Here is a 17336-nt window from a genome sequence, read left to right as displayed (position 1 = left end):
CAAAATTGCAGTCTTTTTATTAAAACACTGGGTTTGATTAGTGTAACCCTTACTTCCCTGCCCTCCCTAAAACAAAACTAAATAAAAGAAAAGAAAATCGTACTTTTCATAGTGTTGAGGCCAAATTCACCTGGCTGCCTGATCCTCCCCCTTTGATGTCAGGGAGGACAGGTTGAGAGGAGGACTGAGGCAGCATGGAGAGTAGCACTGGATGCCTTTAGTCAAGATACATCCAATATGTACAAATCTGACATTAGCAAGCTCCACATGGAACATATGGTTAAACTCTGTATGTGCAGCATATCATGCACATGCAGATTCCAGGCACCATTGCCACTTCAAATCACTCAAGTGGTCATAGTGCTTGAAATAACCCTTTTACTTTTTTTTTTTTTTTAAAGGGTGAAAAAAAAAAAAGTTTTTCCCCTTGAGGTTTCTAGTTACCAGTCACCACACACATTTTCATTGATCTATAACATCAAGCTTGTAGACTAGAATGCAAGAGTTACTGTGAGTGTGTGTGTATGTGCGGGTGGGGAGTTTATTTATAAAATATATATAAATTCTGACAACAACAAAAAATGAATTGCCAGCACAAACAGTTTCCTTACTGACTGTTAGTAAACTTCCCTAGCATTCTCGGGTTAAGAACCCCACTCAGTATTCCTTTGGACAGTCAGTACCCCATTAAGCACCAGTTCCTGTACATGCACTGCACTTTGGATAGATACTATTTGCTATTACAGCTGCTGTGTGCTACATAACTCAAAGTGCCGCTATTCAAAAGGCTGGCAAAGCATCATGAGAGATGTACCCCAGAACATCTGAAATTGTTGGTGTTGCTTATTCAGGAACTATACGGCAGAAATTAGAGTGCTACCATGGTAACTGGTATGCCTTTATATACTACAAGAATTCTTTGTAGCTGTTGCCATGGAAGTTGTAGAGCGAATAAGTACAATATAATATGCAAAGATCATGTCTGGATTGTAAGCTCACAAGAGTAGGCTAGTTAACCCATTTAATGTGTGTGTGTATATATATATATATATATATATATATATATATATACACATACATATACAGACATAGCAGAAATGACCCCACTCCAAGGACTTTATAGAGATTTGCAAATAAAAGTTAAATTTTATTTGAAAATCTCTATAAAGTCCTTGGAGTGCGGTCATTTCTGCTATGTCTACATGATCCTTGCCAGACCAGCACCGGGCACCACAGGATTACACCAGGAGTGCAAGCCCTCGCTATTTATATATATATATACATATATAAAATTGTTTTTTCACCCCTAGGTTCTTGTTCATAACATAACATCACAAGAATTGGCTCTGCCTTGGTAAGGATTGCTGCAAAAAAACCAAGAATTTTTACAGATATGTTAAAAGTTTAATGTTTTGCAATAAAACAAACCAAAAAACAAAAGGAAAATTGTGTTGAGAACATTTCAATGATGGAAGAAATGTCCCATGAACTGAACTGTGTTAATGCTTGTAAACATGCTATTCATTTTGAGATATATATATATATATATATATATATATCTCTATCTATCAGTACCAATGTAGAGGCATGCAGAGGATGACGATGAAGACACTTTTACTCCATGCCAATATTTTCCATATCAGCGTTTTTTGCAACAGAACATATAAAGACATCCTATTGGTAATAATTATTTAAACCCTAGTGGGGTGATTGGGACAATGCATCCTTCTTTGCATGGTTTGGGAAACATTCAAACCCATTGCAGTCCACAACCTTTTTCCTTGCCAAGTGCAAGAAACATCTTTAAGCCTAAGCGTTAATTTACTTCCTTGCAATTACAAATTGAAATTACACCTGTACTGAGACACTCCTTGGCTCCTCCAGAGGTACCCCATGGGATACATGTATATGGATGAGAAACTGCATTAACTGACCCTTTCATTTATAGGAAATCATCACTTAACATACGGTATATCTGTAATCTCTTAAACCAGCAAAGTCTGATTGACAAGAGAATGTAATCTATTTACATACGTATCACAATGGATTATATCAACGTGTTGTACATAAAATGTAAATGTTGTGTATACCAGGTTCACTTAAATTCTGGAGAAATAATGTATATATAGTGTTATACAAAATTACCATTTTGTTGACTCTTACAGAATGTAGCCCATTCCCTCTACTTAGAACTATTGAACACTTTCCGTTAATAGTTAATGGGATTAATTTTCCAAGTGGTAAAAAAATGAATTCAACAACTGTTCATCTTATGAATTCAACAACTGTTCATAAGGAAAAAAAAAATACAAAAAAATCGATGTCAAAAGTTTCATTTTAGATTCCATAAATATTTTCCGAATTAGAACACCCCATTTAAAAAGTGCATTTTCTACACACAATAGTGAAATGGAAATGTATAGGTAATTACAATATATTTTTATCATACTTAGAACCACCTTTATTTATTTCTGGTAAAAAAAAAAAAAAAAAATACTCAAAAAAACTAAAATAATTGAAATAAATGTGACATGCTCCTCAAGTGTGGAAATCTGCACATATTTATGCAAGCAAAGCAATTGCAAGGTGGTTTGGACATATTTGAATAATAGAAACTAAATTAATAATAATAATAAAAAAAATGGTACCACCACAATAATAATTCGAACTAGAGAAGTAATACCAGTCTGTACCTAAGTGAAATGTAGGTTAGGGCAGCTTGCATTTTTGCGACACACGTGATGGATACATTCTTACAGAACATCACGGAGATCTAAACAGGATCCCAGAAGCAGTTTTTACATAGGGAATAAGATATTGATTTATGCTCTGGTATGGGACATTTTAGAATCTGTTTATATTTAGGAGTGTGAATACACAAATTATTTTATTTTTTAAATCATTTCTTCTCATCACTGGACTACAAAGTAAACAAAGAGAACCACAAAGAGGCTTAATATTGGACTGTAAAGCACCCTCAACCCAGATCCCCTTTGATACTCGTGCACACATAACTCTCTTATAATTTTTGTCTTGACACTTCTGTCCAATTGGGTAATCTCTGAGGCATTCTTCCCATCATCTTCCTTTATAACGTACTCAGTAACCGTCATGTTGAAGCAGTCAGAGACAAACCTGTCCTGTGACACATGCATGTTCTCCCCATACATGGGCCGATAGACTTGGTTAGGCATCTGGTTTCGGTAGTTGTTGTAGTAACGACTCTCCATATCATTGTCAAAGTTATACCTCATATTTCCAATAGCATTTCCAAGCATGAAACCCCCAAGGGCTCCAGCCGCGGCCCCTGCTGCAACCATCTTCATGTTTGTTTTGGACTTTGGAGGTTTCCATTGCTTGTTATTGTAACTGTTTCCACCACCGGGATAGTAATTCTGTCCCCAGTTTTGTCCGGTATTTCCCTGATTCCAGCCACTCCAGGATCCACCAGGTTGGTTGGGGTTCCTGTTTGAGTTCCAACTGCCACCTTTCTTCCCTTTCTTAGATGCCTCAGTCAGCGTGAGAATAAGGAAAATAAGAAGAAAACAGGTCCAAAGAGTTTGCGTCATTTTTCTGTATCTGCAAGCAGAGGAATGGCACATGATTTAACAAACTGAATAATGCGATATAGTCTGATGTATATCACAGTTTGAACCTTCTGTATCTTTAGACAGTTAATAAAACAGACAAGTGTTAGCAATTTCAAGCCAGCAAACCGATTTAGACAATGGGAACGCCCCCATTATTATTATTATTATTATTATTTTTTTTAAACTATAACTGCAGTTTACTGCAACTCAAACATTTTAGAAATTAAAGTGACACTAGAGTCACCAGAACAACTAAAGCTCATTGTAGTTATTCTGGGCAGTATAGTAAGTCCCTGCAGGCATTTTCATGCAAACACTGTCTTTTCAGCCTAGGGACACTTCCAGTGGCCACCCCTCAGATTCCTGGGGCAGTGCTGCACAGCCGTTTAGCGTCTCCACGCTCTACATGGGGACGCTGAACTTTCCTTATAAAGATGCATTGATTTAATGCACCAGCCCCCACCCTACCTCCTTGGCGATCTCAGCCAATCCAATGCTTTTCCTATGAGAAAGTATTGGATTGGCGGAGATCAACAATTTTGATTTTGTCAGCCAAAGAGGTGAACCGGAGTCAGGGCCAGCGCTGGAAAAAGCTAAGTTTTAACTTAGGGACCTAAGTGGGTGAGGGGGTGGGGGGTGGGGGGGGGGGGGGCAGGTCACCTAAATGGTGGTTTTAACACTATAGGGTTAGAAATACATAATTTTCCTTTAAGGAGGGCACAAACAAAATGAATGCATCACTAAAAAATTTGATATGGGGTACATTTATGTCATATTTAAGCATTATACTTGAGAGAACCCACTTTCCAACCTCTTATCAAGCCCAGTCAATTCCATGACATCAACTCATCATTCACAGTGCGAAGTGTGGGTATGCATTGAGACAAAATGAAAGTGCATGCGTTTTTTCCAATTCGGTCAGTAAACTGAATCTACTGCACACCTGGTACATGCATAACACACCCTCTCCACTGTTTAAAGCTAGCTACATGATGTGATTAAACCATGTAAATCTGACCTCAACCACATTACTTCTCCTAGAACTTTAGTGTGGTCTGATTGACTGAATATTTAATGATCATCTTAGAGGATTATAGAAGAAATTTGGAGCAGTGCCATGTTTACATGTGGTTGAATGGGATCTGCTTGTGGTGAAGAGTACTTTGAATGCTGAATACTTTGACATATCACCCAAGAGTCCCTATTTATGAAGGACAGTCCTTATTTTGGGTCCAAATCCTTATGATCCTCTTTTCTAGAAACTCCAAATTCTTGGTATATCAGAGTGTATAAAAGACCTCCACAACAATAATACTTAATGCATTGTGTCTTTACAGGGTAACTGCAACCACCATGATCACTTCAGTTTTTTAAGTTGTCATGGTGGTAGAAGCCTGGATGTGCAGTGTTTCAGCTTGAAACACTGCACATCCAGAGTTATTGGCAACTGTGTGCCAGGGGCAAGTTGTACCCTCCAGCACAAACAACTTAAGCAGCCCAGCACTCTGTTCCTGGCTGCCCGATGTAAATTTTGTGCATAATTTACATCTGCCACCTGTGCCCTGCACACTGCCAACAGATGTAACAGCTTCTCCCATGCCGATTGTAACCTTCCCTATCCCATCTGTTATATTTTTTCCCACTCCACCCTCCCTCATCTTCTCTTTTTCCTCTCCTTGCCGAGTCAGAGTGTTCGCATGCACTCTGAGCCCATTAAATCCTCCAACCTATGAAAATCCCAAAAGATATACTGAGACAAACTAAAGTTGGGACTACTGCTTGACACTAGGCAGAACTATTGCCATCAAGCTGTGTTATTTCCCTCAGTGGTTGCTACAAGGAAATTAGCCCTTTCTATGGATTATTTCGCTGTCTTGTAGGATCCTCCATAGATCTCAGTGACGTTGGTGCCTGGCAGGTGAAGCACCAGGAGCATAGGAGGAGCGACAGAAAGACAATGCCAGTGCCTGTGAGGGACAGGTTCAGGTAAGTAAAACTCACCATTTCCTGCACCCCACACCGCCACAGGACCCCAGTGGCAATGTCACCATTGTGGGTCTTTACATAATATGCAAAGTCCCCAGACAATGAAAGATCTGCTTTAAAGGGACACTATCCCTTCAACTTAGTGGGAGCATGGTTATTCTCCGAATAGAGAGTTCTAAATACCAAAATAGATGAAATCGCCTAGGCATATAATATACTGCCAAACTCATGACTAAAAATAATTACCCAATCACATTTTTTTATACATTTGTTCAGATTACATTAAGTTATGTACACATAATGTATATATGATACCAAAAGTGCTCTAAGAATCACTGTATTATGTATATTTGGGCTAAAGTTTAGTTAAATGCAAGTTCCAATTCAATAAGAACATAGCAAAAATAACTAAATTATAATGCAGAAATAGTTTTGATTAGCAAAGTGTTACTCCAACCACTATGATCACATCTGCTTTTAGAAGTGGTCATGGTGGTAGGAGTTTGTATGCACAGCGTTTCACTACATTAGCGCACCCACTGCTGTGCCTGCTTTCTGTAATACCAGTAGTACTCCAACTTTTTTGTATTGCCCTCCGAGTGCGCACATGTGCACATGTCCTGAGCCATGAAAAACAGTCTTCTAATGGTGAAGAAGTTAGAGGCTTGGAAACCAGCACCTACCCAAACAAAGTTGTTTTCCTGGTACTATAGGTCCCTACAGTGCCCTCCTTCCTCATGTTAAAACCCCTTCAGTCAGTTACCTGAACCCAGGGCCGATGTTACTCAGTGCTGGGACAGGCTCTGCTTACGCTCCTCCCCCACTGACATCAGCTGGCAGGGAAGAACTAATGCTCATGCGCGGCAATGGCCGCACTCACATTAGGATTTCCCCATAGGAATTCCCGTGACGCTGGATGGGGATTCCCGTGACGCTGGATGTATTCAAGCATAGCGTGAGGACATCCAGTGTCATTTAGAGGACCAAAAGTCGTCTAAGCACCTGGAAGTCCCTCTAGTGGTTGTCTGGTAGGCAGCCATTAGAGGAGTTAAGCCTAGCAGGTAATTATTGCAGTTACTTAGAAACTGCAATATTTACCACTGTAGGGTTAAAGGACATGGAACATTGCACCCAGACTACTTCAATGAGCTGAAGTGATGTAGGTGCCTACAGTGTCCCTTTAAATGTAAAGCCTAATTTTAACAGGTAATAATGTATAAATGTAAATGGGGAGGGGGCAGATGTATCAGTTAAAAAAAAAAAGAAAGGCGTTACAGTAACTCTTTAACATGCCACAGTAGTAACAACCCTGCTAATTAAAAAGGTTTATAAATGAACAGCTCATGCGTGTTTCCAACTCATTTCGATTTATTTGTTCATATCATGTATATGTAGATTGTATACAATACACAATCTTCAGAGATGCAGTTTGTGAAACGGGTAAGCTAGGGTTGTTTGTGTCAACAGGGGAGTATACTGAACAAGGACACTATGCACAGACAGTGGTGTATCCTGGTTTTGTGCTGCCCTAGGCAGGACAAAACTCAGGCAACCCCCCCCCCCGCCACCCCCATCCAACCCTTCCCCTCGCCCCGCCTTCTAAATACACACACACATTCACTGACAGATACGCATACATTATCTAACAGAAAACACACACACACTCACTGACACACACACACACACACACTAACAGACACACACTCACACTCACTAACAGACACACTCACTAACAGACACATACACTAACAGACACACTAAGAGACACACTAAGAGACACACTAAGAGACACACTAAGAGACACACACACTCACTCACATTAACACATTTTTTTTATTTAACCCCCCAGCATGTCAGTTAGCCACAAGGCATTTGCCCTGGGCATTTGGGGGCGGCTTTTTTGCCGCCCCCTGGAAAATGCCGCCCAAGGCAAATGCCTTGTTTGCCTCGCGGCTAAAACGTCCCTGTGCACAGATGGATTCTCACTAAAGCTGGCTATAGAAATGCTTGCACAAAACACAAACAATTCCCATTTGTGAAGGACTCCCACCAGAAGGCATTGCAGTTTTCATAATGAACACCATAGAGGAACAGACACACCAACTAAATTAAATTTTTAAAGATAACATGTAAAAACATTTTAAGGGTCAAACAGGGATACTTATTTTAGCTGGTGTGGCAGCAGGTAATGATTAGGAAGGAATTATAGGCAGAGACAACAATGTCTAATAAAAAAAAAAAACTATAACACAGATTAGGATGCTTTATCATTTAGCTATGCCTGGTACCAGGGCTCGAGTCCAGCAGAAACGCATGGGAACGGCGTTCCTGCACTTTATCTACAGCAGAAACACCGTTCCCGTTACTAGTCCTGCAGGACCCAGGGCTGGCAAAAGCAGCCGCCAGAGCAGGGGGAGCACAAATCCGAACCCCCTGCTTCTGGGGACTCAGATTTTTAAACTCACCTCTCTCCAAGCAGCCGGCAGTGAGTGGAGTTGGCCAGCCACTCCTGATGATGTCAGGAGGAGGGTGTGACTTTCACTGCTCTTCTCCCAGGACCGCTGGGGAATCTGGGAGAAGAGCAGAGGAAGTCACACCCCCTCCTCCTGACATCATCAGGAGAGGCCGGCCGACTCCACTGACTGCATTATTTGGTCAATCACTTCATAGGTTTTTTGTGTGGTTTATTAAGTTCTACTGGCCCCAACAACATGAAATATCAATCCTGAATTCTATAAACCCACATTGTATAGAACTATTGATTGTTTGACAAAAGCCCCCCTAGTTACCAGGCATATTTTGTTAGATGAATTCCCTGTAACAGAAGGGTCTTCTGAAATTACATTAAAGAGCTAATATAATTTCATATTAATGAAGTGATCTGGGGTTTTAGATACTGCTTCTAGCTGCAGTAAACAATACCTTTTTCGAGAAACAGCATGGTTTACATTACATTATTCAATTATCACGCCTACTGTCCATCACACATCCAATAGGGGGCTTTGGACCAACACAAATTCAATTGCTGCATTAATATGATGTCTGGCGTCAGCATACTCATATCAGATGCTGAGTGCTTCCAAACCTTCCCCAGGGATGCATAATGAATATTATTTTCAGTGTACTGAGCAACCTCTTGCACATCCCCATGTTACTGAAATAGTTGCATTTTACAATTAAAAAAAAAAAAAATCTCTCCAAGCACTATGGGCCACTATATCTTATTCTAGTGGATGTGTTGCTAAAAAACTATTGTCGAAGTCCCTTTGTTTTTTGTGAAACTATATTCATCCATTTCAGTTACTGGGTTAATTTACCCACAATCCATTAATACTATCCTTAACTTTGTCTCACTTTACCCCACTCCCTCTAGCTCATTGTAAGCTCTATGAGCAGGGCCCTCAACCCCTCTGTTCCTGTGTGTCCAACTTCTCTGGTTACAACTACATGTTTGTTTGTCCACCCACTGTAAAGCGCTGCAGAATTTGTTGGCGCTATATAAATAATAACATAATAATAATAATTAGTCAAAAGTATTCCACAGAAGGGGAATCTGCAGACATCAGAGAGAGGAGAACAAAATACAAGGCAGAATTGATAATAAATATAAATGAAGGCAAGTGTCAGCGGCATAATCAGGGTACAAAGGGTATAAGGAAAGAAAAACTGAAAAAATAATAATATACATACCTTCCAAGTGTCCCTATTTAGGAGGGACAGTCCATATTTTGGACTTTATTCCCTCTGTCACTCTTTGCTGCCCTAATGTCCCTCTTTTCTAGGAGATCCATATTGTTGGTGTATCGGAGTGTATAAGAAGTTCGTTTAAATAGGGCCCTCAACTCCATCTGTTCCTGTGGTAGGAGTCTGTATGTGGAACATCTGTTAGTCCATCCATTATACATTGCTGCTGAATTTGTTGGCGCTTTATAAATATTAATAATATTATAACAGTGCGTCTTTTAACTACAATAAATGTGTTTAAAAATCAGTCTGTGTATATAATATATATTGTTTCTGTTCTAAATTGCATTTTAGTTGTAAAAATTGTTGTTAGGCTACCAAAAATGTAAACTCGTTTTCCTGGCACTATAGCTTCCCTCTCTGTCAAGGCCCCCTCCTGCGGCACTGAAGAGGTTAATAACCCCTTCAGTCACTTACCTGGGTCCAACACCGATGTCCCTCGGTGATGGCTCAGCTCAGCCCATGCTCCTCCTCTGTCGACGGGGGAGACCTAATGAGCATGCGCGGCAATAGCCATGCTCGCATTAGGATTTCCCCATAGGAAAGCATTGATCAATGCTTTCCTATAGAGATTCCGGCAACTCTGGAGGTCCTCATGAATAGCGTCAGGATGTCAAGCGTCATTTAGACGACCAAAAATAATCTAAGAAGCCGGAAGTCTCTCTAGTGGCTGTCTGGTAGATAGCCACTAGAGGAGGCGTTAACCCTAGCAAGTAACTATTGCAGTTTATAAAAACTGCAATGATTACCACTCTAGGGTTAAGAGTGAGGGTAGTTGGCACCTAGACCACTTTAATAAGTTGAAGTGGTCTGGGTGCCTACTCTGTCCCTTTAAAAAGGTCTTAAAACTGCCCTACCCGTGGCTAAACCCCCACTCACACCCCTAAAATTGAAGTGCCCTGCTTTGTCTATTTGAAATGTTAGGAGGTAAAAAAACCAAAAAAAAAAACAGTACTACTCATGTGAACAATGCCATAAGCATATTGTGGAAAGTTGCATCACTGTCTAATACACAACCCACAGAAAGTAAAGGGACAAAATATGTAAAATCACACAACAGACTAAAACCCACAGAAAGTTGGATGAATACAGCAAAGTGCCTATAACAATAGCTATTATGCTGTTTATTGACACCACCAGCTTGTATTGCATTAAAAAGGAGTAAGGCCGTTTACCGTTTTTATTCTCAATGACAAACTTTTTTTTTTTTTTAAGAACCAGAAATACAAACATTGTACTAAAATGATAGGATAACTTGGATTCACAAAGCCTCCGTGTTCAGCTCACGTATAAACACCACATTCAACAGCAGGAATGAATGCTTCCAATGCAATTCCATTGAAACACGAGGCCTTGCCCTGTCATCTGCTCCTTTCCCATTCCTCCATTTATATAAACATACCAAACTTGAAACGGGCAGCTGTGTTCCATACAGCAACTAGAGTACAATATATTGCTTTCAAATCAGGGACAAAAAAAACCCTGCTCATCCTTTAACTTTATAGGTCTTACAACCTCAAGAATGTCATAGTATTGTTGATATATACATTTTTCCAAAGAAGAAAAAAAAAATACTACATCTTGAAAGCAGTTAACATCATAACTCAGACAGTGAGAAAGTTAAACAGAGGATCATGTGTTTAAAAATAAATAGAAATATGACGTTATTCTACAAAAATAAAAATGACACAGACCATGTTAAATCACATGTTAGCACTCTGCACTCTTAAGGAACCCTACTGGAGGTATGGCTGAGATTACACACTTCCTTCTAGCAGTACCAAGTCATACTTGCAATGACACTCAGCCAATCACAATTGCCTATTGCTGCTTAGCCTAATACTTCCTCATGAACTCATTCAGCACAAAAGGGATGGGCTCTGTGGGATCATTTAATATTAAAAATGGTTTGATGCTGATTGAAAGGACAGTTCCAGGGGATTCCAGACTCTATAACTACTTTAATGAGATGACGAGTGCCTTCTTAATCACCTTAAGCAAGGTTCCATTTCTGTTGCTATCACAATCCAACAGGTGAAAGAATTCTACAAATGTGCAAACTGCAGACATCAAAAACAAAAATGGAGGTGCCCCAGTACAGAGATCCGACACAAGGAAAAAAAGATTATAAATAAAAGCGCGCACCAATGGAGAGAGTATAATAACGTGAAATACACAGTGGCGTTCTCAGGGTGGCCGATCACTGCACAGCACTCTCCTCCTGCCGGTCACTCCATGTAGTGTGATCGAGCAGGCAGACTACTATGGAGGAGCCTGTTCCCCTACCTGGTCTGACTGAAGTGCTTACAGAGAGCATAGAACTGCTTCCTGCCGGACTGAGTACAGGAAATAGAACCTTCTCTGCTGTGGACCACCCGCCTCAGGTGAGGTTGAGCAGGCACAGAGGAGGGGGGCTAAAGAGGGCACAGAAGGGGGGGGACAAAGAAGGACACAGGAGGGAAGGGGGACTAAAGAGGACAGGCGGTGGGGGGCAAAGAATGGCACAGGAGGGATGGGAGCAAAAGAGGGCACAGGATGGGGGACAAAAATGGGCAGGGAGGGGGACTAAAGGGGGCAAGGGGCCTAAAGAGAGCACAGGAAGGGAGGGGGGACAAATAAGGGCAGGGGGGCTAAAGAAGGGCACAGGAGTAGGGACACAGAGAAGCACACAGAGGGGCTGTGGGGAAAAACACACCAAGGGACTCTGGGTGCAAATAGAGGACAAAAACACACAGAGGGGCTGAGGGGGACATAGAGACACACAAAGGGTATGGACAGGGCTGGCGCATCCATCCGCCTGAAGGCGCACCGGCCCAGGGAGCACTAGATTGGAGTGACCGGCAGGAGGTGGGCGCAAAGCGCTCCCTCCTGCCAGTCACTCTGTGTAGCATGACAGGGCAGAGCATTGCGCAAAGCGCTCCCTCCTGCCAGTCACTCTGTGTAGCGTGACAGGGCAGAGCATTGCGCACCGCGGTACAGGAACTTATGTTCCCTGTACCCGGCCGGACTGAAAGGAAGTACTCACTGAGAGAGCACTTCCTGTCAGTCAAGCCAGGTACAGGAAACTGAAGCTCCTGTACCGCGATCTGCTCCGCTCGGCCATGCTACAAGAAAGGTAGGAGACACACCAGGGTCAAAGGGGGGAGAGAGGGGCACTAAGGGGGGGGGGGGGAGAAGAAACACTATGGAAAAGGGGAAGAAAACTATGGGAGGGAGGAAGGAACACTATGGGGGGACGAATACTGTGGGATGGGGGAAGGCAACTATGGGAAGGGGGAAGGCAACTATGGGGGTAGGAAGGGCAACTATGGGGGGAGGGAACACTGTGGGGGAAGGAACACAGAACACTATGGGAGGGAGGGGTAAGGAACACTATGGGAGGGGGGAGGGAGAACACTTTAGGACAGGGGAGGGGGGGAAGAACACAAAAAAAGAGGGAGGGTTGAGAAACACTAGGGGGGAGAGGAACATTACGGGGGGGCACTAAGGTACAGGGGAGGGAAGGGAAAATGAACACTGGGGAAGTGGTGGGACCACTAAAAGAGGAACATTAAAGGGAATGGGGGGCACTAAGAGAGGTAAGGGGGAGAGAAGAGGAACACTAAGGGACAGGGAAGGGAGGGGAGAGGGACACTAAGGGACAGGGGAGGGAGGGGAGTGGAACACTAAGAGACATAGAGGGGAGAGGACCATTAAGGGCCGGGGAGGGGAGAGGACCATATATGGGGACATGGAGGGGAGAGTAGCACGGCACACAGTGGGGCCTGAGTGGGGAGAAAGACACACAGAGGGATTTGAGGGGGGAGAAAGAAACAGATGGACCTGGGGGTGAGAAAGTCCACAAAGGGGCCTGTGAGTGGAAATACAAAGGGGCTAGTAAGAGATATGCAAGGGAAGTGTAAGACACACAATGGGGAAAAAATAGGGGATAAGACACTAAAGGTGGTAAGACATTTAAAAAAGGGGATAAGAAACAAAAGGCAGGTTAAGAGGGATACAGGTGAAATTTTTTTTTTTTGAGGGGGCTCCAAAATCATCTTCACCTGTGTACCCCAAAATCCTTGCCCCGGCCCTGGGTATAGACAAGAGGAAAAAGAGACACAGAAAGAGGTTGGGGGAGACACACTAAGGTGAAGTGAAAAATGAGACACACAAAGGGGTTTGGGGAGAAACAGATGCCTGCTAGTGGATGAAAGAGGCCAGCCAGCCAGCTAGCCACAGCAGCCAACCAGCTGCAGCAACCAGACAACATCAGTAAATAAGGTGAAAAGAGCCAACTTGTATGTATTGCCTGGGTATCAGAGAGCTATGTTACATTACTATATTGTGAATCGGCCAGAGTGCTAGAGAGACCCTTCTTCAGGGCACATTAGACTCCATTGTAGTCTCTAATGTGGCCTTGAGGAGACTCTTTCTAACACACAGTTTACAAATGTTTGCAGTAAATATTCTTGAAAAAAAAATGGTGGGTGTTTTTTTACACCTGAAATCTGGATCCGCCCCAAGTGCCAAATGCTCTAGGTATGCCCCTGGTTATATACTTAGCCTCCTTTTACCCAACTGTATATTGGGAGAGGCTGGGTTATTCTTAGAGTGGGCCATAAGGATTGGGCATCCCTTGACATTACTAGGAGATACTATGAGGGACCTTCCATGCCAAAAGATTGGGCATCCAACAGTATGTATAAAAGAAACTGGAAGTTTCCTGATATGTTTATAAAAGAACCCTGAGGTCCTTGCCCATCTGGGTTCCATTGGACCTCCAAATATTGTTAAACGTTCATTTACAGTGAACGTAAGTGGAGGAATAGCGAGAGAGAATAGGCAGGTCCCTCTTTATTAAATCATCTATACCCCTACCCCAAGACCGGTGCTATAGCCAAAGGCAGCTAAATCATTTAGTTGTTAATTGACACCTTTTCGTACATCAGGTAGGTGGTAGAGGAATACATTTTGACTTTAATCTTATTCTATTTATAGGTGGGTGGCCACCCCTCCTAGCACCAAAACCACTACCGCTTGCTTTAGTGGTTAAGGTGTCACCAGTGTTCTTGCGCTCCTCCAGTGCAGCTAGTCAAACCATTTTTTAACGGTTTGATTTCTTATATCTGGGGCTCGCTAGGTGCTGCTGACTGCCTCCACTACTAACACTAGAAAGCAGGAAGTTCATAAACAAGGCTTAGCTCACTGGCTGAGAGCGTCTCTAGGTACATATCTGGGTGTGCTTATGTGTGGGCGTTAGCCCAAGGTAAATTAAGTTTAGGATGTTTGCCATAAAACAAATGAAATAATGAAAAATAAAAAAATGGTTTAATCACACATCTTTTACTCATTTGTTTTAAGCAGTTACTCTACTTTGACAGTGTTGCCCCAGAAGCATAGGTTAGGTAACAACTCAGGCATTCAACAGTTTTGTTTATCCCAGTCTGAGCACCTGCAGATTAATCAATGGCTAACCAAATACTCTTACTAAGCTCAGACATTTATATCCCTCGGGTTGACTTGGCAATGGACCTTGAAGTGTAGCTTTAAGAAACACAGTTTCATGACAGCATTGAACATTTTATTTATAAATTAAAATAATTTAGGAGTATAAATAACTTTTAACAAATGTAAATTTAAATTGAAATATGCTACATCATAGCTAGCTAAGTTTGGAATAAACACAGGGAATCCCCAGAACAGGATGTACTCCATATCTGATTAGTGTCCACTGACAGCATCTCGTTCCATGAACTGGGGGTGAACTCGTGGATGGTTTAACTTAAACACCCTCTGTCTACCACTGCATTGTAGCGCCCCCCCTAGCTAGATAAATAAATATAGGTATAAGACAGTCTAGGAGACATAGATACAGATAGATGAATAAAAAACAAGATTCCTACATAAGAATGTTAGGGCAGCATGCCAGTAATATACACCCAAATACTGACCATCAAAAGTAAAGCACCAGATAGCCTAAAATATTCAAGTATATCCATTGCAGTGTGCATCATCTATCCATGCCAACAGACAATACAATGAGAAATATACAAACATATGAATTATTAAATCAAAGATAATATAGAGATTCATTCTCTATGCAACCTAAAGACAAATGTATGCTAGTGATACAAGGAGTACTTCTAACAAACAAAGCATACATCCATGTAATGGAATACCACACTGGGAATGACCACCATGATTACCTTCCATGGCTGTACAGTTTATATATACACATTACATAACACTAACATTTTAGCATCATGTATTCATGTCATAGAGGAACAGCCTCACTATGTCGGCCTAATTCATTATTTACCATGTGAGGTCCCTAAGGCCACATTCAACCAAGCCCCCCAGATCCACATTTTTTTTCTTCAATCCCAACGCTTTGGTCTTTTATAGCCTATGGTATTGTTAAACCCATTTATTTGATACTGCTGGCCACATTAACCTCTGAACATCATCATCTGTCAAACTGATTTCCAGATGTCAATATTTTCAAAGTAAAGCCACCTGATTGTGTTCTCTCCTGATGTCATTTGTTCCCATAAATGTCCCTTGATCTTCTCTGTCCCAGTTAAGGAGGGCTATTTATAATACAGCTATTAAGTGTTAAGCGGCTTAAATAGACTGTACACCAAACCCTACTTTAAAGTGACAAATTATATTAAAACTCCTAGTTGCATTTTAATTATTTAAAATAATAATATAGGTCACTAATCAGCAATATGACATACTCACAGGCGAAAAATAGAAAAGGGATGTATGAACTAGGTATTTTGAGATTGTCAATAACAGCATCACAGAATAAGGCAAAATTCAATATCCAGCTCTAGCCCTCTAGCTGTTGAACTACATTTCCCAGAATCCTCTGCCAGCCATGATATTCTGGAAATTGCAATTACCCAGCAGCTGTGTTTGGATGCTGGACTTGTTTGGAGTAAAAGAAAAAACAACTCAGAAGGCCATTATACATATTGTACATGATGCCTTCCTCCCAGCTGTGGATTAAGCGTTTGATACATATTAAAGCAATTTCATTGTACAATCTCTTCACATGCGCAGCTTGAAATCGAATCCCTGTCACCCATCTCTGTTTACAGAATGTGACAAACAAAATGCACTAGCTATAGATGTACCGACCTCAGATATAGATAAAAGGTATAAATTTAAACACACACACGCACAGATAAAAAACAAATACAAAATAGAACACACACACTATAGATAACGATACAAAATAGAACACACACACATAAAAAGATACAAAATAATACACACACAGATTAAAAAAAGATACAAAATAATACACACACAGATTAAAAAAGATACAAAATAATACACACACAGATTAAAAAAGATACAAAATAGAACACACACACACAATAGATAAAGATACAAAACAGAACACACGCACATATATTTCCATACCTCCCCTATGTTATTCAAGTAATCAAGCTACCCACCCATCTAATGCAATCTAACTGCTGTGAATGTATAGCACCAAGATACATCACATGCAACATGAACAATCCGCATCTCTAGCTACCAGCAAAGGGTTAATGTGCTATTATGTTTACATGCTAATAGCCTCACCGTGCTCACCGTGCAGAGCGCGCTGCCTGTATCCCTGTATCTGGGTGAGTGTCACGGAGGGTGGATGGGGTAGGAGCTCAGCCTTGTTGCTCGGTGGGAGGGGCGAGCAGAATATATTATGGTGGTGGGAGAGAGGGAGGGGTAATGTGTGAGGGGGTACTGCTCTCCTAAAATGGTCCTTACATCCGGCGCTGCAGTGTAGGTAGTGTTGACTAGGGATGTCATTGCTCAGTGGGTACTTTCCATGTATTCAGTGTTTTGCTGCCAGCCTCCATATGTGTCATTCTGACCACCTCCCTTTATTTGCAAACACACTGCATCTTCCTTAATTTTAAATCGCTATTTGCATCACCTTGTCTTTCTGTTTTAGTGCGTTTAACATCGATCACTATTAGTATATTCAGTTTAATGCAGTTGTGTTATTCAATAAAAAAA

At 41.4% G+C, this 17336-nt stretch overlaps 1 protein-coding gene across 2 annotated transcripts; it reads right to left on the bottom strand.

Annotated features, from left to right (window-relative positions):
• Positions 1 to 1292: 1292 nt before the first annotated feature.
• On the bottom strand, positions 1293 to 16995 carry PRNP (prion protein (Kanno blood group)). Of its 2 annotated transcripts, none has more exons than XM_063448630.1 (2): positions 16902 to 16995; positions 1293 to 3579 (listed from the first exon to the last, which is right to left on the bottom strand). In XM_063448630.1, exon 2 carries the CDS (start codon positions 3567 to 3569, stop codon positions 2913 to 2915), a length of 657 nt encoding a protein of 218 aa, XP_063304700.1. In that variant the 5' UTR covers positions 3570 to 3579; positions 16902 to 16995; the 3' UTR covers positions 1293 to 2912. The 2 variants fall into 2 exon arrangements, with proteins under 2 accessions (XP_063304700.1, XP_063304699.1); XM_063448629.1 differs by having other exon boundaries at positions 16911 to 16995.
• Between the last annotated feature and the right edge of the window lie 341 nt (positions 16996 to 17336).

Source organism: Pelobates fuscus, chromosome 3, assembly GCF_036172605.1.
Source record: "Pelobates fuscus isolate aPelFus1 chromosome 3, aPelFus1.pri, whole genome shotgun sequence".
Lineage (NCBI taxonomy): Eukaryota > Metazoa > Chordata > Amphibia > Anura > Pelobatidae > Pelobates > Pelobates fuscus.
The sequence above is the reverse complement of the archived record's forward strand: the minus strand, read 5'-3'. Positions and strand labels throughout refer to the sequence as shown.